This window comes from Carcharodon carcharias, chromosome 9, assembly GCF_017639515.1.
Source record: "Carcharodon carcharias isolate sCarCar2 chromosome 9, sCarCar2.pri, whole genome shotgun sequence".
NCBI classification, from domain to species: Eukaryota; Metazoa; Chordata; class Chondrichthyes; order Lamniformes; family Lamnidae; genus Carcharodon; species Carcharodon carcharias.
In genome coordinates this window covers 17762981-17788334 of record NC_054475.1, presented here as the reverse complement: position 1 = coordinate 17788334, position 25354 = coordinate 17762981, and the positions used below count along the sequence as shown (strand labels likewise).

Here is a 25354-nt window from a genome sequence, read left to right as displayed (position 1 = left end):
CAAAACCTGCCATATGTACTAATTTGTTTGAGGCCTTATATATCTCTCCCTGCACCTCCACACAACCCGCTCAACCACTCCCCTCCCACCCCACCATTATCACCCACCTGATCAGTGTGCTGGTATAGTGCTTGGTTATTGAATCTGTTCAGTATATTGATTATAAATCAATTGTTATGTGACTTCTTGTTTTGTTACATAATTCAGTTATGGTGTCACTGGCATCGTGGATTCTCTGTTAATATGTTACTGTATTGTTCAATCGTAGTGTTCCTCATATTTGGCAATTGTACTAATTAATTATTGTGTCAGTATGTTGTTACTGGGTTATGGAGAATGTCTTGGTTCATTCTGGGTTATGGAGTTGTTCAGTGTATTGGTTGTTATTGAGTTACTAGTGTCTCCATCAATGTATAATTCAATTATTGTATCTTTCTGATCTGTGTTTATCTGTTATTGGGGTTGTCTATCCCTCTACCACTATTCAGCTGTATTAATGGTTCACTGATTTTTAAAAATGATTTCACAGGATGTGGGTGTTGCTGCCTAGGCCAGCACTTAATGCCCATCCCTAATTGCCCTTAAGAAGGTGGTGGTGAGCTGCCTCCTTAAACTGCTGCAGTCCAAAATTGGTTAATAATGAATGTCTGATGTATCCCAGACAGTGTGCTGTTGTATATTCATCTGAAGAACATTCAATGATCAACCCACAAGGTAGCATCAAGGAGCCTGAGCAAAACTGGAGCCAATGGGAATCGGGGGGAAAACTCTCCGCTGGTTGGAGTCATACCTAGCACGAAGGAAGATGATTAAAGGAAGCAGGTTAGTCATCTCAGCTCCAAGACATCACTACAGGAGTTCCTCAGGGTAGTGTCTTGGACCAACCATCTTCAGCTGCTTCATCAATGATCTTCCTTCCATCATAAGGTCAGAAGTGGTGATGTTCGCTGATGATTGCACAATGTTCAGCACCACTCGTGACTCCTCAGATACTGAAACAGTTCATGTCCAAATGCAGTAAGACCTGGGCAATATTCTGGCTTGGGCTGACAAGTGGCAAGTAACATTCACGCCACACAAGTGCCAGGCAATGACCATCTCCAGCAAGAGAGAATCTAACCATTGCCCCTTGGCATTACCATCACTGAATCCCCCACTATCAATATTCTGGGTGTTACCGTTGACCAGAAACTGAACTGGATCAGCCATATAAATACTGTGGCTACAAGAGCAGGTCAGAGGCTAGGAATCCTGCGATGAGTAACTCACATCCTAACTCCCCAAAGCCTGTCCACCATCTACAAGGCACAAGTCAGGAGTGTGATGGAATACTCCCCACTTGCCTGGATAAGTGTAGCTCACAACACTCAAAATACTTGACACCGTCCAGGATAAAGCAGCCAACTTGATTGACACCACATCCACAAACATTCACTCCCTCCACCACCGACACACAGTGGCAGCAGTGTGTACCATCTACAAGATGCACTGCAGGAATTCACCAAGACTGCTTAGACAGTACCTTCCAAACCCATGACCACTACCATCTAGAAGGACAAGGGCAGCAGATATATGGGAACACCACCACCTGGAAGTTCCCCTCCAAGTCACTCACCATCCTGACTTGGAAATATATCGGCTGTTCCTTCACTGTCACTGGGTCAAAATCCTGAAGCACACTCCCTAACAGCGCTGTGGGTGTACCTACACCACAGGGACTGCAGCTGGTCAAGAAGGCAGCTCACCACCGCTTTCTGAACAGCAACTAGGAATGGACAATAAATGATGGCCCAGCCAGCAAAGCCCACATCCCGTGAATGAATGAAAAAAAAATCTGGGGTGGCTGGGAATACTATTGCTGCTGCCTGAGGCTGGAATAAACAACTCAGACTGAGGAAAGAACTTGGAAATCTTTGATTCTGTACAACGCAGACCCAGAGTGGGAGAGGAGGCATCAGAATTGAAATCTTCTCTTGGGGAGAAATGAGTTTTTGTGACATATGCTACACGTGGAGGATTTTACCAAAATCTACTGAGGGTACCAATAAACCTAGTGCTGAGGATGCACCTGATTTGCCAAATATTATCACAGGTTACATTTTGAAGAGTGAAAGTTACAGCTTGCATTATTTTATCTGCGCTGCTGTTCAGTGGCAGTGTTCCAGAAACAGCAGCACAGAGGTCGTCGATGCCAGATGTGAATGGTCAGAGGTGCCAGATGTGAATGGTCTGACACAGATGTGAATGGCCAGACACAGATGTGAATGGTCAAAGATGCCAGATGCGAATGTTTAGCCACAGATGCAAATGGGTGAGATGCCAGATGTGAATAGTCAGAGGTGCCAGATGTGAATGGCCAGACACAGATGTGATTGTCAGAGAGAGGTGAATGGGCAAAAATGCCAGATGTGAATGGTCAGACGCAGATGTGAATGGTCAGTCAGAGATGACGTGGAAGTGTTGGCTGTAGCCTTTCACTAACATTTGACCGCTCAGTTAACATAGGTAGGTGGAAAAAAGATTTGGGATCTACACCTTTTTCTTATTTTTCTCCTTTCTCCCTCTTTGATTCCAGGCTCTTCAAGCAGCAAGACAGCTTTTACTTCATCAAGCAACAGGACTCAACTCTCCCAGCGCAAATGACAAGCAACAGCAGACCGTACAGGTCTGTATAATACATCAAATGTAAACAGTGCTGGTTAGACTGTGACATATAACGTGCAGGAGCAGATACTGGATCAGGGATCTATTAACAATATGTACCCTGTACATGCAGGAGCTGTCTATGAGACGCACATGGTAGTGAATAATTAGCTTTTACTGCCTGTGTGCTATACACATACAGGAGCTAACACTGAGATACACACAGACTGTACAGTAACTGACACTGAGACACACACAGATTGTACAGTAACTGACACTGAGACACACACAGACCATACAGGAACTGACACTGGGACACACACAGACCGTACAGTAACTGACGCTGGGACACACACAGACTGTACAGTAACTGACACTGAGACACACACAGATCGTACAGTAACTGACACTGAGATACACACAGACTGTACAGGAGCTGACACTGAGACACACACAGACCATACAGTAACTGACAGTGAGACACATACAGACTGTACAGGAGCTGACACTAAGACACACACAGACTGTACGGGAGCTGACACTGAGATACACATGAACCGTATAGGAGCTGACACTAAGACACATACAGACCGTACAGTAACTGACACTGAGACACACACAGACTGTACAGGAGCTAACACCGAGACACACACAGACTGTACAGTAACTGACACTGAGACACACACAGACCGTGCAGGAGCTGACACTGAGATACACATGAACCATATAGGAGCTGACACTGGGAAAAGTGAAGCAGAAGATGGCCATCTCCTGAGCAGTGTAAAAAACAGAATTGGAGTTGAGATTTCAGTGCAGAAATTAAACCCAAACCTGTTCCAATCTGTACATGCAGTAGGTTCAATCCCTTATGTTCCCAATCTGTTTCTCAATTGAAACGAGGTGATTGCTGTCCTGCCGTTGTACTGTCTAGTTTAATGTTGTCATCTCAGGCAGGAGTGAAGGGCTTCCTTTCATCCAGCATGCGATAAGATTGACCCACAATCAGTACAACACAGGGCACACACACCAACCCAACTCTGACTCAAAATCTTTGGCCAGTGAAACATACAGACCCTGAGATCCGCTTGTAGATGATTTAACTTCAGTGAGAATAAAATCTTAGAAATTGTCAGAGGTGAACATAGCACCAATCCACCAGGAGGTTGCGGGGGGCACAGCCTGCAAGGGTCCATCCGAGTCAAGTGAAATGGATGGAACAGGCTGAACACAGTCCATTGGGCGGATGTATTCCTAACGTTTCCTGGTCAATAATGGCCTGCTCACCACTGGAATTCATTCAAGATTATCAGCAAGAATTGACAGTGAAAATGAGTAATCGTTTGATGTTTCCTTACTTGCAATGAAAACTCAGCTGAAAGCTGACTGGTTTTGTCCACTTGTTGAAGAGGCTCAGTCATTTGGTTTTAGTGAAGTGGCTGGAATGGTGAACTCTAAGATGAGCAGTAACTGACAGTAACTAGGCTATAAAACAAGACAAGGCACTACTTAACTCAACAAAGTCTTACAGTGAGAGTGGGACCGTTGAGACAGTTGAACATGATGAAAATAAGTTTGGAATTTGCTGAGCCCAATCTATTGTGTTTGCCCTCCCACCTGAAGCTACCTCTATATATGCTCATTTTCTTAGGCCCCCACCCACCCACCCACCCCTCAGGCACGAGTTGAAATACTTTAAAAGTTTTTGCTTTTCAAAGAATATTTAATTTCCTAAGAAGCCAATTAGTGAACACTCATGAAATTATTGCCTGGTTCTGTACAGTTTTTTAAACGTTTTTTTCAGTGAATTTGAATCAAGTGGAATGCTGGATATTTTTACGAAAATGCTTGTTGAAAAACTATTTTCATTAATAAAACCACCATCATTCAAAAAAGGTGCGATGCCTGGGCATGTTCCTATTGCCTGCAGAGGACAAGTCCCTGCTTATGAATATATGTAGCTCCTAGCAAATATAAGTGAGCTACATTGCGAGCCCAACTGATTGTTAGTCCAATTGGTTGTTAGTGCAATTCTTAGCACACTCAGGATCATTCAGCAAGTGCTGCCCAATCATAGAATCACATCTAACGTTAATTATGTGCTGAGTTTTGCCAGCACAAGCTGGTTAAATACCGTGCCTATTGGAATAACTGAAGGGACGCGTTGTTTGATATGATTCATCAGTTGTTGGCCACTCAAACACATGAACACATTTTATATTGGAAAGTAAAAAGAGATTATGTCCTGTTACACTGTCCGTTAGCACTGATTTAGTGTAAAGCTTATGTTTGTGATTATGACAATTAATTTTAATCTTGAACACCGAGCTAACCAACTTGATTTCACGCGCATTTCGGATGCAGTTTCCCAATTGTGGCCAAAGCGGAAACTCAAACTCCTGGGAATTTCACATTCCAAAGGGATGGGAGATCACCAGTAGTGCCAGCTATTGTTAGCCTGACTGTGTCTCTTTCCATCCCTGTTTTGTGCAGAGTTGCGTGTGGTTGAGGGTGGAGGCAATGGTGAGTTAGGCAACTTAATTCCAATATCTTGGGCCTCTCATTGGGCGGAATCTTGTGCCCTCCACCTTAGCAGGTTTGGTGGCTGGGGTCATTAAATCAGGCAGGAGGGTGGTGCTGACTCTGTCACCTTCCCGACTCTACCCCCCCATTAAGTCCATGGTGGGTAGGCCCGTAAGCTGACTTCCTGCCTTGCCACCAGTTGAAGTTCTGAAATAGGTGATTAATGGCCATTTAAGGGCTTCATCCCACGCCACCGGTATTAACCCAGTGGTGGGCAGGACGCTTGTCATGTGGGAAGCAAGACAAACAAACCTGGCGTATTTGCTTACATGATCCTGGGGGGGTGGAGGGGGGCCCTCATTCCAAAGCACTCAGTGCCTGATCGAGGGACCCAATATTGGGAAGGGGTACCCGCTGAAAGCCGACCCTGTGACCTTGCTGCTAACCCCCTTCCGAGACCCCCGCCCCTTGAGTCCCTTTGCGCCATCATTCACCCCTGGCCCTGGGTCCCTCAGCAATCCTGAGCCTCAGGTGGGTGTCGTACTGGCAGCAGGCACCGCCTCCCCAGTGGCGCTGCCATTCAGTAGAGCTGCTAGCATCTGATTGGCTGGCAGCTCTTGGCAGGTGAGACTTCAGCCCCCAGAGTCCTTGACCCTGTGAAGTGCCTGAGTGGTACAAGTTGTGGCTGGCTAGCCCAAAGAGAGGCGACACAGGACTCTAACCAGTGGCCAAGTTGCCTGTCACAGGGGTTCCACCCTTTATTGTATTTAAGGGTTAGAATTGGTCTGGACAAAATAAAAAAATACACTAACAAATGAAATGCATGTGTCTGTTTATAAGAATTGGCTTCATCCCATTTGAGATATTTCTTATGAATGAGTTAACATCACATTACAGAGATAATACAATGTTCATTCAACCTTTTAATCTATTAAAAATGAGCCTTTGATCTGGTGGCGTTTAATGCCTGTGGATAAACCTTTACTGATTATATATTCCAGCAACACCAGCTTGCATTTATATAGTGCCTTTAACGTCCTATTTTTCTGACGACCGAGGCATCCCCAATTTTAATTGCTCCACCATTGGCGGCTGTACCTGAAGCTGCTTGGGACTTAAGCTCTGGAATTTCTTCCCTAAATTTCCCTGCGTCCCTCTTTCTCTCTCCTTCTTTCTGACACTCCTTAAAGCCTACTACTCTGACAAAGTTTTTAGTCTCCTTTATTGGTATCTCCTAATTTGTTACTCAGTGTCAAACTTTGTTTGGTAACACTCCTGTGAAGTGTCTTGGCACATTCTTACTAAATTACAGGCACTATATAAATGCAAGTTTCTGTTGTTCCCTGCTGGTGTGGGAGTTGGTACAAGGAAACTCCCAGCTGCAGTGTCTAGCTGGTGTGAGTCTCTGACCATCTCCCCTCAATTCCCAGCTGACAACACTGACAGACAACTGCCTCGAATTTGTCAGCAAATTTTAATTTCCTCTCTGCCTATCTCTGTTCCTTGCTCTCGTTTCCCTCTCTGCCATTCTATCTTCCTTTGCTCTCCCCTGCTCTCTCCTTCTCTCCATCTGTTTTAGCTGCCAATCTCTGGAGGGAATTTTAACCTGTTGGGGTAGGGGCTTCTGTGTGGGCAACAGGTTAAAAGGCTAGAACCTGTAGCTGTATTGGGAAGCCAGCAAAAAATGACCACCTTCCTTATTTAACCTGAGTGTGTTGTTAGTGCATGGGAATCTCCTGTGGACAGGTGGAGCCGCTATTTAAATATGTAAAATCATTAACAGCAGTTTTCACCCAGAATTCTGACTAACTCTGAGAGCATGCATTTCCCAGGTTTCCTGAAACTCCACAGTAAAACAATGTGAGAGGACAATATGGGGGTGGGAGCTGGGTGGGGGGCGGTGGAGTTGGGGGGGGTGGGGGGTTGCGGAGATGACAGTGATGGGCAATTGACAGGCAAGAAAGGCTTTAAGTACTGAGGCCTGGCAGATTTTTACCTGCCTAAATCAAATGCTTTTGCTCACAGAATTTGTTCTCAAAGTGTCCTTTCACTACTTTGGAGGCCAATTCTGCTGTCTTGGAATTTTTGCCTTTGATTTGCACTTCCCAGCTGCCAGCATTCTCAGCAGATTGGGCGCAACTTGTATAGGTTAGGCCTTAGGCCTCTGATGAGGAACAAGAGGAGTAGCACCAGCAGGAGCAGCACCAGCAGGAGCAGCAGCTACCATCTCCTCACCCACCTGCTGCTCTAAAGGGCAGTGGGGAAGAGCTCAGAGCCTTAGCTCACAGGAGGTGATACCCCCAACACAGGGTTTACAGGCAGCAGTGTCTGAGGAGACTGAGACCGTCCCATCAGGAGGTCGCTGACATTTGCAGCCTCTTGGAAGAAGGCCTCCTGCCAAGTGACGCTCAGGAAAGGTACAGCTGACGCCACATGAGTACAAGCGTGATTAGTGAGTTGGCCATCAGGGTAGTGAAGGTATGATTTAGATGCCTGGAAAGCCCTTCAATCCAATCTAGACAGGGTTTCCCCAATAGTAGTGATATGCTGTGCCTTGCACAACATTGCACAGCAGCATGGACTGAATCTCCAGGAGGAAGAAGCCGAAGAGTGCTCTGCATCTTTGGAGGAGGAGCAAGCTAATATGGTGAAAGTACCTGTAGCCACTCATTTAGCCTTGGGATGCCCAGGACGGTGCGGTTCAGGCACAGTTCGGTTGATCTGAGGCAGCACAGCCATCTGACATACCAATTCTGAATCCACTCTGGCCACACAACTCAAAGCAGTCCCACAAGTAACAATCCATCCCTCTCACTGACACTCATTGCTCACCTTTAACCCTTGTTCTACTAGTCTTCAGGAGGAAGCGGGCTTCTTGGCCGTGAACAGGCAACAATGAGGAGGCTGGACAATAGGCCTTTGAAATAAAGTTCATGGATTATGAACATGAAGCAGAAATGTAAGAAAATAAGACAGTGTTAAATGCCCAAGTGAATATCCTTCTGCAGCTACAAATCTCACAGACTCATAGATGTTTACAGCACAGAAGGAGGCCACTCGGTCCATCATGTCCATGCCGGCCAACAAGGATCTGACTACATTAATCCCATTTTCCAGCGCTTGGCCCATCACCCTGGAGGTGGCAACACAAGTGAATATCTAAATACTTCTTAAGTGTTACGAGAGTTTCTGACTCAACCACGTTTTCAGGCAGTGAGTTCCAGACTTCCACTACCTTCTGGGTGAAAGAATTTCTCCTCAACTCCCCTCTTAGCCTTTTACCTCTTACCTTAAATATATGTCCCCTGGTTATTGACCCCTCTACTAATGGAAAAAATGCCTTCCTATCCACCCTATCGATGCCCCTCATAACCTTACACACCTCTATCAGGTCCCCTCTCAACCTTCACTGCTCCAAGGAAAACAGCCTCAGCCTATCCAATCTTTCCTCATAGCTCAGACCCTCCAACCCAAGCAGCATCCTGGTAAATCTCCTCTGCACCCAGTGCAATCACATCCTTCCCGCAATGTGGTGACCAGAACTGCACGCAGTACTCAAGTTATGGCCTAACCAGCGTTTTATACAGTTCCTGCATAACCTCTCTGCTCTTGTATTCTATGCCTCAGCTAATAAAGGCAAGTATTCCATATGCCTTCTTAACCACCTTATGTACCTGCCCTGCTACCCTCAGAGATCTATGGACATGCACACCAAGGTCCCTCTGAGCTTCAGTACTTTCCAGGGTCCTACCATTCATAGTGTAATCCCTTGCCTTGTTAGTCCTCCCCATATGCATTATCTCATACTTTTCCAGATTGAATTCCATTTGCCACTGCTCTGCCCACCTGACCAGTCCATTGATATCCTCCTGCAGATTACGGCTATCCTCCTCACTATTTACCACCCTAGCAATTTTCGTGTCATCTGCAAACTTCTTGATCATACCCCCTACATTTAAGTTGAAATCATTTATGTACACCACAAAGAGCAATGGCCCTGGCACTGGGCCCTGCGGAACCCCACTGGAAACAAACTTCCAGTCACAGAAACATCCCTTTATCATCACCTTCTGCTTCCAAACCTCAGCCAATTTTGGATCCAATATGCCATTTTGCCTTGGATCCCATGGGCTCTTACTTTCTTGACAGGCTGTCATAAGGGACCTTATCAAAAGCCTTACTAAAGTCCATGTAGGCCACATCAAATACATTACCCTCATCAAAACTCCTGGTTACCTCTTCAAAAAATTTGATCAAATATGTCAAACGTGACATTCCCTTAACAAATCCATGCTGACTCTCCCTGATTAATCCATATCTCTCCAAGTGCAGATATACTCTGTCCCTCAGGTTTCTTTCTAGTAACTTCCCCACCACAGAGGTTAGACTAACTGGCCTATAATTTCCTGGTCCATCCCTTCCTCCATTTTTTAACAATGGGACAACATTAGCAGTCCTCCAGTCCTTTGTCACATCACCAGCGGTCAGAGAGGATTTGAAAATTACTGCCAGGACCCCTGATATCTCTTCCCTTGCCTCCCTCAACAGCCTGGGATACATCTCATCCGGGCCTGGGGATTTATCCACTTTTAAGACCGCTAAACCGGTTAGTATCTCCTCTATCTCTATGTTTATTTCCTCTAATATTTCACAGTCCTCCACCCTGATGTCTATACCTGCATCATCCTTTTCCATTGTGAAGACTGATGCAAAGTATTCATTGAGGATTGTACCAATGTCTTCCGGGTCCACACACAGATTACCTCTATGGTCCCTAATTGGCCCTAATCCTTCCCTAGTTATTCTTTTGCTCTTTACATATTTAAAAAACCTCTTTGGGGTTTCCTTTATTCTACCCACCAATGCTTTCTCATGCACACTCTTAGCTTTCCTACTTTCCTTTTTAAATTCCCCTTTGCACTTTTTATACTCCTCTAAGGACTCTGCTGTATTGAGCCATCGGTATCTGCCATTAGCTTTTCTTTTCATCTTGATCCTAACCTTTATGTCCCTTGACTTCCAGGGTTCTCCGGACTTGGTCCCCCCTTTGTCTTTACGGAAACATATTTGCCCTGCTTCTCACTATTTCCTCCTTGAATGCCTTCTACTGCTCTGACACAGTTTTATCTGCAAGTAGCTGCTCCTAGTCCACTTGGGCCAAATCGTATCTCACCATAGTAAAACTAGCCTTTCCCCAGTTTAGAACTTTTATTCCCGGCCCAACCTTATCCTTTTCCATAACTATCCTAAATCTAACTGAGTTATGGTCACTATCTCCACAATGCTCCCTTACTGATATGCCTTCCACCTGCCTGGGCTCATTTCCAAATATTAGGTCCACAAATGCCCTCTCCCTTGTTGGGCTTTCTATGTACTGGATAAATAGGTTCTCCTGGATGCAACTTAAGAATTTTGCTCCCTCCCTACCTTGCACACTATAACTACCCCAGTTAATATCTGGGTAGTTAAAATCCCCGATTATTACTGCCTTATTATTCTTACACTTCTCTGAAATTTGACTACATATTTGATCCTCCAACTCTCCCTGACTGTTTGGGGGCCAATAGTACACACCCGACAGCGTGTTTGCCCCTTTTGTGGTTTTTACTCCTACCCATAATGCCACATTTGATGATCTCTCAAGATATCATCTCTCCTCACAGCTATAATTGATTCCTTGATCAATATCTTGTCTGAATACCCTATAACCAGGAATGTTGAGCTGCCAATCCTGCCCGTCTTTTAGCCAAGTCTCAGTCATAGCTATGAGATCATACTCCCTATCTGTGCCCTCAGCTTGTCTGTCTTATTCCTCAAGCTCCTTGCATTAAAATATATTCCATTTAGCTTTGCTAAACTGACTTCTTTCTGATCTAGCCTATGTTTCTCCTGCCTTCCAGTCTCACTTACTAGTGTTTTAATTCTAATTCCATCTCAGTTTCTCTCCCCTCTGAACTACTTTTCAGGATCCCACCCCCCTGCCAATTTAGTTTCAATCCGCCCCAACAGCATTAGCAAACCTCCCCGTGAGGATGCTGGTCCCATTCCTGTTCAGATGTAACTCTTCCAACTTGTACAGGTCCCACCTCCCCCAGAAATGGTCCCAATGCCCCAGGAATCTAAAGCCCTCCCTCCTACACAATCTCTCCAGCCACGTATTCACCTGCTCAATCCTTCTGTTCATGTACTCACTACTACAGGAGTATTCTGGAGATTACTACCTTTGAAGTCCTGCTTTTCAATTTCCTACCTAACTTCTTAAAATCTGCTTGCATTTCTCTTTCTTCCTATGTCATTGGTCTCAACATGGACCATGACCTCTGGCTGTTCACCCTTCCCCTTCAGAATGCCCTACAGCTGTTCTGTGACATCCTTGACCCTGGCACCCGGGAGGCAACATACTATCTTGGAGTCATGTCTACGGCCGCAGAAGCGCCTGTCTACTCCCCTCACTAACAAATTCCTTACCACTATTGCCCTTCCACTGTTCTTCCTCCTCCCTGAGCAGCTGGACCATCCACAGTGCCATGGCCCTGGCTCTGGTTGGCCTGCACAGAGGAACCATCACTCTCACTGTTATCCAAGGCTGAAAAGCGGTTTGCAAGTGAGATGCACTTGGGGAATTCTCTTACTATCTACCTGGTCTTCTGTCTGACCGTCACCTATTCCCTTTCTTCTTGCACTTCCTTAAGCTGCAGGGTGACCACATCCTGAAAAGTGCTATCCACAAACCTCTCAGCCTCATGGATGCACCACAGTGCCCCCAGCTGCCACTCAACCTCCAAACCCCGGAGCTCGAGTTGCTCCAGTTGGAGGCAGCTCCTGCACACATGGTCATCCAGACCGCCAGGAGTGTCTAGGATTTCCCACATAGCGCAGGATGTGCAAATCGTGGGGCTGAACTCCCCAGACCTTTCTTAACTAAATAGAATATGGACGCTTGCTTTTATTTTACCTTTATTCCTACTTGAGTAAAGACTAGATGCTCTAGATAGACTAGATCCTCAAAGTGCTGCTGACTGCCTGTCCCAGGGTCCTCCTCTTGCACTCTCCTTGTTCTAGTACAACTGTGGCTTCAGTTGAGCTAGAGGCAGGTTGCACATTCTGCTCCAACTGCTCAGGTGCTTTTGGCTACTTCCTTTGGATTTTGGAGTTTGTGAGGGCCCCAGCAAAAACTGCCCCACCTATTCCTGTGCTACGGGCAGACCTGGCTGTCGGGGCAGGAGATGGCATGTGAGGGTCTGACTGAGGGGTGAGTGGGTGGAAGGGGTCAGGAGTGGAAGCACTTTGAGCAGAATCCGCACCAGGTGCACATTCTCCATCTTCCCTCTCATGGCCCACCCACATTTCCCTGCTGGCCAGGAATTGGAGAGAATGTTGCTGCTCTTTATTGAGGTTCTGAATGACCAGGGCGAGGCTTTTTCTCCATCCTGTTTAAGCTGGCAGACTGTGCAGGCTGCTGGCCAGGGCGAGCATGCACTCGGTTCCCTGCTGCATCTGATGCTCCATGCAGCTGGCCAATCTTTCCATGGAGGTGAATATCAGCACAAAGGCCTGAGATATCCTGAATCATGTGATGGCGCATCCTCAGAATGAGTAATCTCCTCTGGCACCACCTCCTGAGGGATGCTGTTGGACCTGTGGCTGATGAAAGACATGAATTAGAACTGGCGAGATTAGAGGGTTTTAAGTCATCATTCTGTTGATCATTATATTTTAGTGGCTGCTGACATCAAGCCAATGTCAGTGAGTGCTGTCTGCCATGCGACTGTTTTGTATTTGAGTATTGCTGAAAAAAGAGACATGTTGAAGCTTTTCGTCTTGCACTCATCAGGCCACTTCGCAAAAATACTAATATAGGTGAAAACAACACTTTATACTGTATGTGAAGAGAGTGCTGATTGGTTGGCAGTGGACTCTGTATGTGAAGAGTGTGCTGATTGGTTGGCAGTGGACTCTGTATGTGAAGAGAGTGCTGATTGGTTGGCAGTGGACTCTGTATGTGAAGAGAGTGCTGATTGGTTGGCAGTGGACTCTAAGTGTTATATTTACTTCTTTCACCAGGAAGCTGGGAGATCTCCCATCTCTCCATCGCCAATGTCAGGCATGTAGAGAGCCAGTTTATCTCCAGCACCTCTTCCTGTGTCATTGTCTGGACCACCTCCAATTCTCTGCTTCTCCCTGCTGCTCTGTGCTCTCATCTCCAAAGAGGGAAATAAGTGATGTGTAAATGTGACGAACGGAATGCTTTGAAAGGATGGAAGGACAATATTGGTGGTGTCTCACTTTGAGGAATGGGTAATACATGGCATTATGATGATAGTGAGCGGTGGCTGATCAGATGAGGATGTGAGGATGTGCCTCCCACTTAATTGCTGAGACCAATTAAATAAAAATTGGATGATTTCTGTATCAGTTCAGCAATCCACTCCAGCAGATTACTGCTCAGACTGTGGAGAGAAAAACTGATCATACTCTGCCTTGCTCTTTCCTGTTATTCTTCCTTTTCATTTCACTCTCACCTTTTGTCTCTTTCTCCTGCTCCGTGCTCTCCTTTTTCCTTCCATGCCCCTCTCTGTCTCTCTCCCTCCCTCTTTCTTTCCCTCTGTGTCTCTTTATCGTTCCCTCCCTCTCTGTTTCTCTTCTTCCATTTCTGCCTGCGTGCCTCTCTGTCTGTCTCCCACTTTGTGCCTCTGTCACCCCTCCCTCTTTCCTCTCTCTCTCTTCCCAAAGGTCATGATTGAGGTTGATAATCTGCAGTTTGCCAGCAGTACTCACAGCTGCCAGAACATTTGTTGTGTTTGGACAGGTGCTGCTCTCCACCCAGCTCTGTTTTTCTAACCTTATGAGGATTTGTGGGAGCGATTTGGCAGCAAAATAAATAACAATTTTGATATAATTATTTTAGTTTAAAAAAATATGAACCGTCAAAATTTCAGCACATTATCAGTGACAGAAAATAACGTTCCACCCCAGTAAAACTTTGGCAACCAACATACGAGGTCAAAGGACAAAATTAGGGGCAGAAGCCTTCCCTGGGAATGGGTAAATCAAAATTTGGGATAAAATAGATTCTAATAAATGAGTTAATTGAAAGTTCAAACTATAACCCCACACACACCCAATTAAAGACATGTTTGCAACAGCCAGTATATTCCAAGGCCAAGGGTATCCATGGCAACATCTCAAGTTTCTGAAACAAGCAGATCGTGACTTTCTGATTTAGGATTCATCCACCAATGGGACGGCAACATGAAGCCATGGGCTGGGCCAGTGATGCCCTGTTTTAGAATCCTGTTTGGGGAGCCAGCGTATTGTGAAACACTGGTCACTGCCACTGCCCATGATATTCCCATGGGATTGAAAGCAGACACCATATCCAACAACCACACCCCACCCACCCACTCCCCCACACACTCTGGCAGAAAGGACAGAAAGAAATTGCTTTATATAGCACCTTTTGTGTGGTAAAATGACCCAGTTCTGACTTCCTTGTGCATCCCTAATGTAATCACTCTAATATTGTTAGCCACTTCAGTTGCCCGCATGGGATCTCAGCCAATGAAGTGTGGTCACTATTATAATTTAAGAAACACAGCAGCCCATTTGCACACAGCAAGATCCCACAAACAATGAGATGATAATCAGATGATCTGTTTTAGTAAAATTAATTGACGGCCAGACAATGAACCACCCTGCCCCTCTGGTAACATGGGATCTTTTACAACCACCTGGGAAGGCAGATCGGGCCTTGGTTTACTGTCTGATCCAAAAGAAAGCACCTCTGACAGTGCAGCACTCCCTCAGTATTGCACTAGAGCGCCAGCCGGGATTAAGTGCTCAAGTCCCTGGAGTGGGGCTTGAACCCACAACGTCCTGAACCTGGGGCATGCGTGTTACACATTGAGGCAGGATTGAGACCCATGCTAATGAAGTGGTTTACTTGGATGGTACAGTGGCCGCACTGAGTGTGAGGCGAGCCACTGTGCCCAAGCATCTCAATATTGTTCAGGAGACCAAGCAGTTTTTTAAATATTGAATGGCTCAGAGCCCAGTGCAGTCTGGGCAAGGTGACAAGTTTAACATTCTTAACAGAAGCTGTCAGTTTGACCAGCTGCCCAGGAGGCACCAGAATCTTTCAATGCTGATGCTTATCCTCTGCTCATGCAATCCAGAGGTGGGATCCCTGTGTATCTCCGGAAGCCCCACCATCAACCCATCAAAAATGCAAATAGATCTGACCCCAGAAGATCCCCTGGGGTCAGTGGCAGGAAGCACATGGCCTGAGTGAAGAGGAAAATCTAGGTCCAAATATGCAAACTCATAGAGTTCAAGCAGAACAAGTTGGCAAGTAATAAATAGAGCCAAAGATAGCTCTGAGTTCTCCGGGCTTGGGGTCTGGATTGGCAGGGTTCAAATTATTGGGGTTCAGAGGCTGGTTGACCCTCAAACAATGTTTCAAAACAACAAGACAAGGATCAGGGATTCACCACTTTCACTCTGCCCAATATCATTCTCCTCCTTGATTCACCGTGAATCTCCCAAATCACCAGAGAAACATTAGGTCTCAGGACGTTCCGAATGCAGCAATCACATGTATTTTTTGAGCACATAGATTTAAACTCTATAGGGGTAAAATTTGGCCATTGTGTGTCCATTCAGAGTAGGTGCAAAGAGCTCCTACTTTGAGGTCCACCATACTGTTCCCCAAGGAAAAAATCAATTCCACTAACATTCAGGACACTCTGGCTGTTGCCTTCCTCCCCGTGTTCATCCTTCAAGGTGAAGATGACCATGTTCATCGTCTGAGGTGTTTGATAGAGTTCTGGTAGGTACGCAGGTGGCTGCTAAGGTCAATCTGTGTCCAGAAGGTTCTGCTGCAAATGGGACAGGTGTTATGTCTTTTTGTTCCCATAAGTTAGGAATAATCACACTTTAGACTGAAAATGCTGGAGCTTCATCGAGTGTATTTCTTGCTGCTTTCTGTGTGGCTGGTAGACTGATTGACTGATACATTGTTACTCAGCACATGTCCACAGTGCGATAGTTAACATGGCATCCTGCAATATATCACAGAACAATGAGTTCCTAACTTTTTATGAATGATATAACAATATAACAACAAGATACTGCAGACAATTGTGTTTTGGGCTAGTTGCTGACTCAAGGCTTTCCTCGCCTTGCGTTTTCTCCATGCCTCTGATAGGTGTTTGCTTTCAAAGGAGGCCACACCTTTTTATTAGGTTGTGTTACATTCAGTGATTCCGGGCGAGCTTTCCCAGGACTTGGGGTCGATATCAAAACTCCTAAGTGAAGGTTTCAGAGTGTCCTTGTAGCCACGTGTGCGCACCCCAGACTCGAGCTCTGCATGGGAGATTTGCTTCAATAAGTGAGTGTCGGGCACTCTGGCTACGTGACCGGCCCAATTCAATTGTGACTGTCTCAATGTGGTGTGGATGCTTGGCATGCGAGCTCGGGTAAGCACCTCAGTGTCTGGTATTTTCTCCAGCCATCTGATCTTCAGAAACTTCCAAAGGCAGCTCAAGTGGAAGTGGCTGAGCTCCTTGTACACAGTCTAAGTCTCACATGTGTGGAGCAGTGTGGGCAGGACTGTTCTGTGCAAACTTTCAGTTTGGTGGGCAGACTTACTCCTCTTTGTTCGCAGACTGATGTTTGAAGTCTGCCGAGGCTACACTTGCTTTGACAGTTCATACATCTGTCTCATCATCAGTGTAGACAGCTCAAGAGGTTGTGCTGCTGAGATAAGTGAACTTATCCGCTGCTGACAGGTTCTGGTCATGGATTGAAACCTTGGGCTTGAGATAAGGCTTCCCCAGAGCAGGCTGGTACTTCAGTTTTCTTTGGGCCGATCATAAGACTGAAGTCGTTGCTAAGTTACATGTCCAGCTCTGAACTGGCAGCTAGCGCATTGTCATCAGCAAACAGGAAATCACAAAGTACGTCCTTGAAGATCTTGGTCTTTGCCGAGAATCATCTCAGATTGAGCAGCTTCCCATCCATGCTATATCTGATTTCGATGCCAGCATTGCCATCTTGGAAAGCATCTGAAAGCATGGCAGAGAGAAACATGCTGGAGGGATGGCACTAGCACGCAGCCCTGTTTAACTCCATTAGTGACCGGGAATGGGTCAGAAGACACACCATCATCCAGGACAACGGAGGCAGCTTTGTATTCTTGCCAGATGAATTTTGCTCCCACAGAGACTGAAAGAGTTCAGTGACCTTTTTGACCAGGTATTGGCCTCCAGCCTTGTAGACCTCAGCTGGGATAGCATCAGCTCCTGGAGTTTTGCTGCTAGACAGGAGTTTGAAAGCTTTCACTGTTTCTAACAGCGTGTGAGGATTATCAAGAGAGCTGTTGATTCACTTGTTGCAGGAAGCTGATTGCTTCTTCAGTGCTGGATGAAGGCCGATTGAGGGTGTGGTTAACGTGCTCTGCCCATCTTTCTAGAATTTTGGCTTTTTTTGCGAACAGCGTTGACCCACTGGCACTGAGGATTAGTGATGCACCAGTAGACTGGTGTCTGCAGACAGATTTCAGAGCAACATAGAATCTTTCCCAATCTTTGTGGTCTGCATATGACTGAAGTTCGTCTGCTTTCTGATTCACTCAATTGCCTTGTATCTCCCTTGGACAGACTACTCATCTTGGATGGTGATGACTTGTCACTGTGGTAAACCCTGATGATGTTTCTTCTCCAGTAGCTTCTGGAGCACCTCACTGTTTTCATCAAAACAATTTTGACGCTTATGAGAGGCAAGACCAAGGGCCTCTAGAGCAGTGGAGTATGCTATATCCCTGAACATCGCTCAGTAATCCACAATGTAGCGTGTCCATCTTCACTGTACACAGATGACTCTCAAATGTTTTGGAGAGATTCCTTCATGACTGCCTGTTTGAGCCCAGAGACATTGAGATGTGTTTGGACTTTCATGCCCTGATGGTGTCCAGAGGGATAGATCTTAATCAAAAACAAAAATTGCTGGAAAGATTCAAAAGGCCTGACAGCATCCGTGGAGAGAAAGACAGAGTTAACGTTTCGAGTCCGTGTGACTCTTCTTCAGAGGGATAGATCTTAATGTTTAGCTTTGAAATGATAGGATGATGGTCTAACTGGCAGTTGGTGCTGCACATGGCTTTCATTGCACACACACCCTGCCTGTCCTTCAGCCTGGTGATGACATAGTCGATTACATACCATTGTATAGAATGGGGGTGCACCCAAGATGTCTTGTTGCAAGTAGGGAGGCAGAAAACTTTATTGGTGATTAAGAGCTCATGCTCAGTACACATCTTCACAAGAGGAGACCATTGCTGTTACAATTGCCAATTCTGTTTCTTCTGATGACCCCTTCCCATGCCTGCTGATCTGCACCAACTCTTGTGTTGAAGCCACCAAGAATGATTCGCTTGTCTGACTTTGGCACAGCAGCAATCAAGGAGCGGAGGTCATCAGAGAGTTTATCCTTGACACCGTCAGGGTTGGTCTTGGTCGAGGCATAAACTTGCTTATTGCCAAGCAGGGCAAGTTTACGCACTATCGGATGATCATTAACATAATCAGGAAGGTGAGTCAACTTACGGACAACATGGTTCATGACAGCAAAGCCTACACCAGCTTCACACCACTCTTCTTTTCCATGGCCATTCCAAAAGAATATGTCACCCGCACTGATTTCCTTGAGCTGACACTCCTCAGGTAGCCAAGTCTCGCTGGGGACAGTGACCTGGATGTTGTATCTGGTCAGCTCTCTACCAACGAGAGCAGCATTTCTCTCAGGTCTGTCAGCTGTGAAGTTGCTCGTGAGGGTGCGACACATTCCCTGTGCCAATGGTGACCGGTGTCACTTTTACTTCCTTTTTAGCGATTTACTTACAACCGTGTTGATGGGATCCCTGTGGGATCTGCTGTGGCCTGCTGGCCAGGGTGGTGGGGCAGACAGTGCTGGGGGCACCTTTTCTAACCCCTTCCTCATACTAAGGAGCTGAGCAGTGTGGCCCTGAAAAGAGCTGCTCAGTTGCTCAGGGAGCGACCAAGTTCCACTTCTGCTTCATTCCAGTGAAAGACAGCCCTGCAGCCTGAGCCGCCCAGTGTCAGGTTTGAGGCCGCAGCTCCTAGTGAAATCACACCTGTTGCTGCATCACTTGCCCATCGCCACAGGACTTGTGAAGATAGATGCTGGATGACAGACGATAGGAAGGTGATGAACATGACTTGCATGTGAATTGGATTATGGTGAGGGGGAGTTGTGCATTGTCAGCCTCACTCTGTCATCCTGACCTATCGTAGTCCAGTGACAAGATGAGCCTAGACGACTGGAGATGAATTCAGATGCAGTGGATGACCAGGACATCTCCTGTGTCTTGTTGAGCTCAACACGTTCCACAGCACAGTGCTGACCCAACTTCTAGACCATTGGACCTTGGATTGCTCTCATCTACCCAGTCTGCTGGAATCAGTCTTCACACACCAGGGTAGACAAACCCTTCAGTTGCTGCAGATAGGAGACCCGACAGCTCCCCTCACCTGGTTTGACCCACCCGTGGAAGCAGTTTACTGGGGTGTGATTGCTGTCAACAACCACTTGGAGCCACAGGTGAGAGCTGAGTAAAGGTGAGGGCAAATATAGGTTCAGCCACTCCAAAGTATGCGCAGAGCCCACCTGGGAGAGGTGCTACCCCTCCCTTACACCCCCTAGGCAGCCATCTAAGTAAATGTAGGATTGGGAGTAAACCATTCAGCCCCTTCTGTCCATTTTATCATTCAATTAGATCATAGTTGGTTTATATTTTAATTCACTCCATCTGTCCGTCTTGATTCTGTTGCCCTGAGCAGGCAACAGGTTCCTTAAATATGTAAATGAAGTCCAAATTAAACAAATGAGGCCAGAGGTCCAAATGCAGACGAGTTCCATGTGAAAATGGACAGCACCAATTTCTACAACAACTTATATTGATACAATGCTTTTACTGTAGTGAAGCATTCCAATTATCAAACAAAATTTGACACTGAGCCACACAAGGAGATATTAGGGCTGGTGACCAAAACCTGGCTGAAAGCTGGAGGTTTTAAGAAGCATCTTAAAGGAGGAGAGAGGGTTGGGGAGGGAATTTCAGAACCTTAGAGCTAAGGTAGCTGAAGGCATGGCCGCCAACAGTGAAGCGATTAAAATCGGGCGTGCACAACAGATCAGAATTGAAGGAGCACAGAGATCTTGAAGGACTGTATAGAACTAACAGAGATGGAAGGGGACAAGGCCAGAGATGGATTTGGAAAAGGGGTCAGAATTTTAAAGTCAAAGTGTTGTCAGGGTGAGTGAGCACAGAGGGATCAATGAACATCACGGGATGTGGGCTTCGCTGGTTAGGCCAGCATTCATTGTCCATCCTTAGTTGCCTTGAGAAGGTGGTGGTGAGCTGTCTTCTTGAACTGCTGCAGTCCATGTGGTGTAGGTACACCCCCAGTGTTATTAGGAAGGGAGTTCCAGGATTTTGACCCAGTGACAGTGAAGGAACGGCGATATATTGCCAAGTCAGGATGGTGAATGGCTTGGAGGAGAACTTCCAGGTGGTGGTGTTCCCATCTACCTGCTGCCCTTGTCCTTCTAGATGGTAGTGGTCATGGGTTTGGAAGGTGCTGTCTAAGGAGCCTTGGTGAAGTGCTGCAGTGGATCTTGTAGATGGTACACACTGCTGCTACTGTGCGCCGGTGGTGTAGGGAATGAATGTTTGTGGATTGGGTGCCAATCCTGGATGTTGTCAAGCTTCTTGAGTGTTGTTGGAACTATACTAATCCAGGCAAGTGGGGAGTATTCCATCACACTCCTGACTTGTGCCTTGTAAATGGTGGACAGGCTTTGGGGAGTCAGAGAGTGAGTTACTCTCTGCAGGATTCCTAGGGCAGAATTTTGCCCTTGATGGGTGGGCGGGCCCCACCGGCTCGGCGGCGGGAAGGCAGCCAATCGCCGCCGCCGAAATGGGCCCTGCCGCCATTTTAAGTGGGCGGGCCAATTAAGGCCTGTTCAGCAGCTGCCCAACAGGAAGCGCTATGCACTTCCTGTGCAGGGAGGCGTGGGAGGGATTCCCCAGCTGTCAGAGTGCGCCCTTTCGCACATGCGCACAAAAGAGAGCACATCTCCCTGAGACTAAGTGCTGCCTCAGGGAGAGCGCTGTCAGTGTTTGAAAGTTGAAAAATAGAAAAATAAAAAAATTATTAACTGTCCCCCTCATGTGACATGTTAATAAATATCACAAAAACATTATTAAGCTTTTTTAAAACTGACATGAAACCTCATCCCGCCAGGGGATGAGGTTTCAAGTATTATCGGAAGCCCGCTGGGGCTCTTAGCCTGCCCGCCAGCCTTAAGGTTTAACTACCCTGTCAATGGCCTCAGTTGGCCATTGACAGGTCAGCGGGCGGACAGATGATTGCGCTGTGCCCCCGCCTTCCTGAATATTTAAATGGAACGGGATGATGACAGGGGTTCCTCCCAACGTCACCCCGTGTCATTTTCATGTCAGCAAGCGGGCCCCGCCCCCAGCTCACCGACCGAAAAATTCTGCCCCTAGTCTCTGACCTGCTCTTGTAGCCACAGTATTTATATGGCTTGTCCAGTTCAGTTTCTAGTCAATGGTAACCCCCAGGATGCTGATAGTGGGGGATTCAGTGATGATAATGCCATTGAACATCAAGGGGCGATGGTTAGATGTTGGAGATGGTCATTGCCTGACACTTGTGAGGCCTGAATGTTACCTTCCAGTCACTTGTCAGCCCCAGCCTGGATATTGTCCAGGCCTTGCTGCATTTGGACATGGACTGCTTCAGTATCTGAGGAGTTGCGAATGGTGCTGAACATTGTGCAATCATCAGCGAACATCCCCATTTCTGACCTTATGATGGAAGGAAGGTCATTGATGAAGCAGCTGAAGATGGTTGGGCCTAGGACACTCGCCTGAGAAATTCCTGCAGTGATGTCCTGGAGCTGTGGCGATCGACATCCTGTTGTGCTTCCTTTGTGCTACGTATGATTCCAACCAGCGGAGAGTTTTCCCCCTGATCCCCATCGACTCCAGTTTTGCCAAGACTCCTTGATGCCACACTCAGCCACAGGCAGTCTTGACGTCAAGGACAGTCACTCTCACCTCACTGGGCAGCAGAGCTTTGGATGAGCTCTAGTTTGCAGAGGGTGGAAGATGGGAGGCTGGCCAGGAGAACATTGGAACAGTTGAGCTCAGCAATCAGCCGAGCTTAATGAAATATACTGTGCCACTTTCTGGCCTCAGAATGAGGGTTGGTCCAGGGGCAGGGGATTTGCCTGCTGCTTGGCACTGGGCAGTAATGATTGGAGGATGGTGAGGATGACTGATGGGGAGGAAAATTGGAAAGGAAAGATATAAAGACTTTAAAATCAATCCACTACTTTTTAGGGGAATTGCCGTCTGTCTAGCAGGCGTATTTGGCTTGTGACACCGTCTGTAAGTTAGTGCTGGGACACCACACTTTAATGACAGATTTAAAGAAGGGAAGCTGAGTGATGTCGGAGCCAAGTGTTGGCAGATGAATTTCCACATGTATGTACAGATCATACACACGGCCCCACACATACACACATAGGAATGTGCACACACACAAGCATGTGTGCACACATACGCATATACACACGCGCACAGACACTTCTGAAGGTTTCAGAAACAGGAATCCATGACTCAAGAGGTTGAAAGTTTATTCCCCAGAAGAAGTCGGATGATTGGTGTTTATCACAGAGTGCTTTCATTTCCAGGCCTGTGGTTTACAACCAAAGCAGACAAAATAAACTAAAGGTTCTTACTCTCTCTTTCTCTTTCTGTCTCTCTTCTTTCCCCTCTCCTGTCACATTCTCCCTCTCTTTTATTACCATTTTCTTTCCATTTCTTGGGTCATCCTCTCCCATCTTTTACCTCCACACAATCCCTCTCATGTGCCCCTTTCCCCTTTCCTCCTCATTCCCACATCTGACTCTGGATAAATCTTATAGCTCCCGTCTCTCTTTACCTCTCTGTCTATCCTCTGTCTCAATGGCTGTCTATGTCTGTTTGTCTCTCAGTCTTATCTGTTTCCCTATCTGTCTCTCTCTCTCTCTCTAGCCCTCTTTTATTTATTTTCTGTTTCTGCGATCCTTTCTCTCTCACCTTCTCCCTCTCTTTGCTTTTTCTTATCTCTCTCCTCCATCTCACTGGGATTTTCTTTTTTCCCTGTCTGTCTCACTTCCCCCTCCCTTTCTCTGTCTCTCTCTCTCAGTTTTTCAACCCTTCCTAGCTCTGTTGTCCTCTGATTCTTTCTCTGCCTGCTTCTCCCTTTTTGTGTCTCCCTCTCTCTCACTTCTCTTCCCTCTCTGTCTCTCTGATTCTTTCCCTCCCCTCCCTTCTCCCTTTTTCTCTGTCTGCCTGTGTGTCCTGCCCACTGTCCACTTCCTGGGTCTGTGCAGTGTACCCTGTTGGTGGGAGGTTCTTTGAATCTTTACAATCCATGCTCCTTGCTGATATTTCTTTGGTTTCACTGAGTCCTAATCACAGCATAAAACTCGAGTGAACATCTTATTTCCCATTTCACTTTGAACGATGATAGGTCCCATTGACTTGACATTGAATAATCACTAAGACCTGTCTGCACTGATGAAGAAATATTGAACTGTTGCTGCTCAGTTGTGGTGAGATAGTCGATGCTGATTCCTGTCGAGTGTATGTGGGGCAGTCGGTCAGCTAGCCTGTGAGCGATGGGATGCTGCAATATTGTGGGGAAGGTTGCAGATTTATTTAATTCTTTTACATGTAACACCCTGGTTTCTCTTTTTCCCAGTGGGATACAGGTTCCACAGTCAGTTAGACAGTGAGCTGGGTAATATAGGATTATACAGTTAGCCCAACTGCTGGCGGGTTAGGGATGGGAATCATAAATCCACTTCCTCCTCTTATTTGCGACTCAAAGAATCCTGCAGAAGTGTGGGCGTCAGTGTTATGTTCCTTATGTTGGGTCTCTTTGCTTGCGAACATTGTTGCACATCTATCTACCGGCGAGTGAGTTGGCAAACAATATACTGCAGACGCAGAGACCAACGTAAGATGAAGCACATGTTGTTTATTAACATAAGTGACAGAGCACGAACACAATGTGTGCTTCTCCAACCAGACCCTATTCTAAACTACCCATTAACATTGTAACCTGCGCTACACAGAAATTGGGTAATACAATTATGTGGTCAATCTGCTCACAGTCTCTTAAAGGTGTATTACACCTCAGGTTAACACATCCCTCCCCCTTTACTTGAAAGTACAATTTACAATCTTTACAATATATAAACTATTTACATAAATAAACTATTTACAAATTCAGTATCTGAGGAGGCATCTTCAAACATGTCAAACGTTGTAGTTCTATGACTTCGGGTGGTTTATCCGTGGCCTCCCTCTCAGGAGTCACCTATCCATTCGGCTGTCCAGTAGGAACCTGTAGGTTTGTCTCTTCAACTCTCTCAGGCTCAACGGATCCTACAGGTACTTCCAAACCAAGGGGAGTTCCTTCTACATGTGTTGTAGACTCCAACGGGAATTTTTTCACCCTCTTTCGGGCCCCATCGCCTGCACTCCTGCTGCCCCTCCCCTCCAAGTTCAGCAATCTGAAGGTCAACTATCAGGAAGGTTCTCAAAATCAGGATGTTGGGCAAGGCTAAGTTCAACATGAATATGATCGGCTTTCTGTTGTGTAAAAATTAAAATAAAAATTTCGGGACCTTGTTAGTCATTCCACTTTCTCTTCCTACGTGTCTTCTTTTGATGGGTTTTCTTCTTGGAGGTGTTAACTTTAATCTTGGTTTCTTTTCAATTTCCCTATTGGCCAGACTAGACTCAGGTAATAGCTCAACCTGAGTGAACTCAGTGGTTGAGTCTTCCAGCATTTCCTCATCTGGCAGCTCCTTTGAAAACTCAGGGGTCTCTATTTTTAAAGTTTCTTGGCTTTCACATAATTGATTCTTCAGCTCTTCCATTTCTTTATCACATTTGTTAGTTGTTTCCTGAAGAATTAAGTATTGCTGTGTTTTTTCGGCTAATTTATTCTTCATCTTGGCCAAAGGTATGCTGAATTCTTCCTGTTCTTCCTCATACCTTTTTAGTGGTACAGATTGGGATCTGAGG

General features: G+C 46.2%; 1 protein-coding gene across 3 annotated transcripts in view; it reads left to right on the top strand.

Moving 5' to 3' along the window:
• The window catches only part of foxp4 (forkhead box P4), a 440188-nt gene that overhangs the window by 208472 nt on the left and 206362 nt on the right, over positions 1-25354 (top strand). For all 3 annotated transcript variants that reach the window (XM_041196036.1, XM_041196037.1, XM_041196038.1), the window contains exon 3: positions 2576-2665. In XM_041196036.1, the coding sequence (XP_041051970.1) occupies positions 2576-2665 (90 nt within the window). The remainder of the gene's footprint in view (positions 1-2575; positions 2666-25354) is intronic.